General features: G+C 57.5%; 1 protein-coding gene across 1 annotated transcript in view; it reads right to left on the reverse strand.

The window, feature by feature from the left end:
* The window catches only part of KPNA6 (karyopherin subunit alpha 6), a 40,474-nt gene extending 39,650 nt beyond the window's left edge, over window positions 1-824 (reverse strand). The window contains exon 1 of the mRNA XM_065421905.1: window positions 757-824. Within this exon, the coding sequence (XP_065277977.1) occupies window positions 757-760 (4 nt within the window). The 5' untranslated portion in view covers window positions 761-824. The remainder of the gene's footprint in view (window positions 1-756) is intronic.
* Between the last annotated feature and the right edge of the window lie 5,176 nt (window positions 825-6,000).

The raw sequence follows: 6,000 nt of genomic DNA on the forward strand, positions 1-6,000 counted from the left end.
AAAACCTGCACAACCCCTTAAATTGCATCCAAGCCAAGGGCCCTAACTACACCCCATCAGCATGCGTGTCCTCATGCCCGCAGGATGCTGCTTCACCATGATGGGGGGGCAGCTTTCACCAGAAGACAGAACAGGCAGATATATGGGGGGGGGGGGGGGGGAGTGCCAAGCAACCTGCGCTCAGAATGAATAAGCAGAAGCGTCTCTAGAGAGACGGGAGGGCGCTGCCACCCAGACCGGCCCCGGAGTCACCCTCTAGCATCGCCATCACCCCCCCATCAAAGACTCAGGCCCCACGGACGCACGACCAGCCACCCCACCGGGGAGTCAGAAACACCGGCCGCCCCGCAACGCCAGGCCCCGCTCGCCACCCCCAGCGCAGGAAACGTTGCCCGAGAGCGGGGGGCCGGGGGGGCAGACCCGGCGCTGCAGCCGGGGAGACAGAGCGGGGGCACGGGGCGGGCAGGGGACAGACCCCGCCCCCTAGAGCCAGATACGCCCAGGGAGCTGAGGGGGGGCCGGGCACCCAGGGGCCGGCTAACCCCAGACACACTCGGGGGGAGGGGGGCGGCTAACCCCACCCCAGGGGCCCGGCGCGGAGACCCGGCGCTCGGATACCAGGGTGATGGGCTCGGTGTCAGAGCCCGGCGAGCGGGCCCCGGAGCGGGCAGGGGCGGCCGGACCCGCCGGGCTGGAGCCTCCCCCTGTGGGGCCCGCCCCCCGCAGGGCGCAGCGGGACCGCAGCGGCCTCCTCACCCATCTCCGGCTCCGGCGGCTCGTCACCAGGCTCCGGCTCGAGCTGCGGCGGCCACAATATGGCGGACGGGGACGGGGGAGGGGAGGGAGGGAGAGAGGAGAACGGCGGCCGGGAACGGACAAACCTCCCCACAACGCGCCCCGCCCTTTAAAGGGGTAGAGACACGGCCGGGGGGAACGAGGTGCCTCCTCCCGCCCGCGGCAGGCGTCTGCGCTCCTGGGCGCCCTCCTGCGGCTGGGCATGGGAATAAGGCGCCAGGCCGAGCCAGGGCTCCCAGAGCTGCCCAGAGGGGTCAGGCCTGGGCCCATGGGGGGGCTGGTCTGGGAGCCCAAGGCCGGGGCCCCACAGCGCCCATGGGCTTCTGCTGGAGGTGGCAGGACCCAGGGTGCCAGCCTGCCCCCCCTGCCCTGCCCCCTACTCCCGCTGGCCCTGACCCCTGCCCCGACCCCTGCTCCTGCCGGCCCTGACCCCTGCCCCGACCCCTGCCCTGACCCGTACTCCCCCCAGCCCTGACCCCTGCTCCTGCCCCCTACTCCCGCCGGCGCTGACCCCTGCCCTGACCCCTGCTCCCGCCGGCCCTGACCCCTGCCCCTGCTCCTGCCAGCCTTGGCTGACATCCTGCTTCCTCCAGTTCCTCCTCTGGACCAGGCTGGCTGATTCTGGCCAATCAGAACCTCCCCTTCACTCCAGCACCAGCATCCCCCTCTGCACAGCCTAGGCCTGGCCGCTCTCACCCACCCGAAGCTAGTCCCACAGCACATGTCCCAACAGACTTCAGTGCAACGACTTTCTGCTACTTGCCACCCGACCCAGACTGGAGCTGGGACCCAGAGGTGAAAGGCTCCATATCCCATGACTCATTCCCTGATCCATCCTGTTCCAATTCTGACTGCGCCCAGTAACTGTTCCTCCAGCATCACTACCCACCCAGCCCTAGGAAATGTGCGAGTGAAAGTGAATAAGGAAAAGTTATTTACTTGTTCCCATAATATAAAAACTAGGGGCCACCAAATGAAATTAATGGGCAGCAGGTTTAAAACAAATAAAAGGAAGTTCTTCTTCACACAGCACACAGTCAACCTGCGGAACTCCTTGCCTGAGGAGGTTGTGAAGGCTAGGACTATAACAGGGTTTAAAAGAGAACTGAATAAATTCATGGAGGTTAAGTCCATTAATGGCTATTAGCCAGGATGGGTTAGGAATGGTGTCCCTAGCCTCCGTTTGCCAGAGAGTGGAGATGGATGGCAGGAGAGAGATCTTATGTCCTTATGTGTTTGAAGCCTGTTTGCTTGTCTCTGCGGGCAAGGGAGATTTACACATCCAGGCGAATGACATTTTCTTGCTGTCTGTGGTAGGAAGTATTGTTAAGTGTATTCCATGCTGGAGAGAGTGCAGGACTGAGCCTGCCCGTATCCCCCCCCCCAAAAAAAACAGCTGTGTGTTATGCTAGCAGCATCAAGCCTGCTGGGAGAGGATTAAGTGGGTTCTGCTGACTCACTACGGGAGGTGGGAGTGATTTCGTAGAGCGCTTAGGGCATCCTGTAGAAAGAACCCAGGGAAATGGCTGATGTTTGTTCTCCTCTTGTTAATAGAGTGAAGAGAAAAGGAAGTTGCTGGCGGTGGTACAGAATAAAATTCTTCCCAAGAATATTCACCCTAGCTGGAGGAGGCAGCGACTTTCCAGTTGTGTTCCTCTAACCTTCAAAGGAAGTGGGGTGTGGGGGGAGGAGGTTGGGGGGGTGTACATAAAGGAGACAATCCAGCTTCAGATTTGCCATCTCCTCTTGCATGGGAGGAAGCTCTCCTCCTTCCCATGAACTCTGTCCCATGGGCAGCCTTAATTTTTTTTGATGGCTTCCCCGTTGATGAGGCACGGCTGCTGCTTGCACCCTTCCACTGCCTATCAGTCCCTCTCTCCAGCCCTGGCTGCTCGGCCACTCCCAATGAAGCTCTGCCAAGGATAAGTCACATACAACCCACATGTACCTCCCACTCATAGGGTTGCTGGGGGCACTTCTCATAGCTCTGCCAAGGATAAGTCACATACAACCCACATGTACCTCCCACTCATAGGGTTGCTGGGGGCACTTCTCTCTCCTTCCCCTCGAGAAATCAGCATTAAGATGATCCTTCCTCTGGCTCTATTAGACATGGAAGGAGAAGGGCTGGGGGCCCAGCTGCCATCTAGTCACTCCGGGTTTTTGCATCCTCCTTTGGTTAGAGAGGAGCATGATCTCTATGCAGTGATAACAACGTAGAGTTCCACTGGTTTACGGTTCCTGGGACAGCATGATATCCCCAGCCCCACCTCAGTGGCATCGTCTGGCTGTACTGTACGCAAGCCAGGCCCTGCAGAACTGGTCAGATACACATCCCAGCTTGGAAGCTAGCCTCACATGCTCCAGCAAACTTTACCAATACACTGGAGCACAAGTCAACATCCCCTCCCATGAAGCTCTGGCTGGTCAATCTTCTGTGAGCTGGGGGCTGATTGGTCTCTCTTCTCTTACTCACCTCTTTCTTCAGACCGTGGAGACCAAGCAGCCTGTTCTTATCACAATGCAAACACACACACAGAGGTCCCCAGTTAAATAACCTGCTGATCAATGGACAAAGGGTGGGATTGGCAGTGAAGGAATTAGAGGAACAGGAGCAAAGCCGCACCCAAAAACACTGAGAAACTATTATCGTTCCTTGAGAAGAATGGTTTGGTAGTTCCGTATGTACAGTTTACTTATGTCACTGCTGTTTATTATCTTCACGGAAGGCTTCTTAGATCAAGAACAGCAGGTTGTCCAGGGTCCTGATTCCCCCCTGCCTTTCACCTGGAATATGTCACTTAACTGCTTCCAAATCAGAATGCTAGTTACACCCATTTTGCACAGCTGTAAGGGTCTATCCCATGCGCAAGGCTGGAGCGAAGCCGACCCCCCCCTTGTGTATTGAAGATTAAACATTAAAATCCCAACCACTGGCTAGCCCTGGATTAAAGCAAAGACACATCCCAGATACACATTTGCTTCAACCATTTTCCAAAACCAGCTTGTTCAAGGGAGCGAAGAACAAAAATAAAGTTTTCGCATTTGGCAGGAAGGGAGAAGTTCCGTTCCTAAGTGTCGAAGGGCAGCCGTCGCAGGGCATAGCTCTATAGAAGGTAGTAGAGTGGAAATGCCACAGACATGCACAGAGCCAGCCTGGACTGTGGCCAGTCATCCATTAGGGGAGTCCAGAACACGGTGAACTCTCACAGCTGATTGGACTAACACGGGGCTTAAAAGCAAAGTTTTGTTGTGGCCGAGCACAGAAGATCAGTGTTAGTTCCAGGCTGGTAGGGCCGGAGGAAAGCCAGTGACCACCCCCACTTTCCTGCATCTCTGTGAAAGTGACACATAGCAAGTTCTGTTACCGGCTACAAATGCTCCAGGAGCTGAGGTAGCAACTTCCTGCACAACCGGCTCAGGTGCACACAGCCTGGGAAGGCAAGTGAGGCCAGAGAAGAGGGGCAAAGGGGTCTCCCCAAGAGCGGCCCGGTGGTGACTCTAAGCTGGGAAAGGCAAGGGCTGAGGGGAGTGCCCATCACAGGAGACCCTTTCTCCATTCTGCAGGGAGCCTGCAAGCTGCTGGGCAGAGGCAGCTGGATTTGCTCTGCTCTTTGTGCCCAATTGGTTGTTTCTATAAAATTAGATACAAGCTAAGATTAGAGGAAAAACAAGCCCATGTCAGCTGGGCCAGCACCTGGGCTGGCTCCAACCCTGGGTGTTTCACTAAGCCCGGCCTGGGGTGGAGGAGTGGGATCCTCTCTGCACCAGCCACTCATGGGTGCCCTTTAATCAACTCTTTGCAGTTACTCAAATGCATCAGGGCAGAGCAAGGAGGGAGACCCATGCTGGGCTGTGGGAGAAGCAGCTGGGTCCCAGAGAGGGGGCAAATCCGCTCTCCCCTTTGGTCTCAAACTTCTCAAGGACAGAGGCATAGCACCCAGAGTGCATCCTCTTGGCTAAGTCATGTGACTTTGGAGGCAGGACATGACTGGCATCACATGCCACCTTAAGGGAAAGGCCATGCTAGCGCATCTCCTGCCCAGGACAAGCTGGGCTGTGTGACCCAGCTGCTGCCCCCTCCCTACCCCCATTCTCACCTCCACCCATTACCAGCAGCCAGATCTGCCTGCTGTGACCCACGAAAAAGCCGGGGAGAAGCAGTTTGCATAGGACATACACTTAGCACCAGGGCCCCCTCTGCCTCGCTCTCCCACCCTGGATGCTGAAGCTAGTTTGGCAGTGCCCCTGTGGAGATGATTTGGGGAGGGCTTCCCCATGGCACAGCTCACCCCGCAATCCAACTATTTGGCCCCGACACAATCCATGCTCCCCTTCTCCAAAATCAACCCCTCCCCCACCCAATCACTCATTCCCCACCCCAACCTCCTCCCACATCCAGCCTCTTTCCCTCCCCTAAATCAAACCCCTCCAAAGGTGTCTCATCTCCAAATGAGGCCCTCCAACAAAAGCCAAGTTAGTCTCCCCCTGGCCCTCCTCACCAACCTGCTAGGAGCTGGGTCAGATTCAGGGATGGAGGAGGCAGCTGCTGCTGCTACCACCCAGCCAAACCCGGCCTTACAGCTGGAGGTGCAAAGGGGGGGGGGGGGGGGAAGCTGGGAGGCAAGGAGCTGATGCACTCTGCTTGCCCCTAGGTTGCGGAGCCTCGTGCCAGGCAAGCCAGAGCACGTTGGCTGGACAGGAATAGAGAAAACCGGAGCCTGAGGCTAAGAGTCAGAGTAGGCAGGTCTCCCTTGCATCCCACAGCTGGTGCTGGAGGGGAGAGAGACACTCCAGGGAGGGGAATACACCTAGGCAGATCATGGACCTGCTTCATTCAAGACCCTCTCCAGTGAGCTAGGACCACAGCACCCTCTGCTGGACTGAGGGGTAATGCAGTGACCCCATTCTGCAGACCCAGCCCGAACAGCTTGTTTTGCTGTGAACCCTCTCCAAGTGATGGGGGCCCATGCAATCCCATAGCAAGACGGGAGAATTCCTGCTCTCCGGGCGCAGTCCGGGGCAGCACAGCGAGCCGAGCCGCAGCAAAGGAATGACGCCCACAGAAACATTCTAAGATGTCCTTTTATTAAAATGTGCGTCACTGTTTTGTGTGGCGGCGTCCTTTGCGGTTCTCCAGCTGTCAGGGTGTTTCGGGTGACCAGCTCGGCGGTCTCAGCACTCGAGCCCAACTCAGGGGAACCG

The sequence above is a fragment of the Emys orbicularis genome, chromosome 23 (assembly GCF_028017835.1).
Source record: "Emys orbicularis isolate rEmyOrb1 chromosome 23, rEmyOrb1.hap1, whole genome shotgun sequence".
Taxonomy (NCBI): domain Eukaryota; kingdom Metazoa; phylum Chordata; order Testudines; family Emydidae; genus Emys; species Emys orbicularis.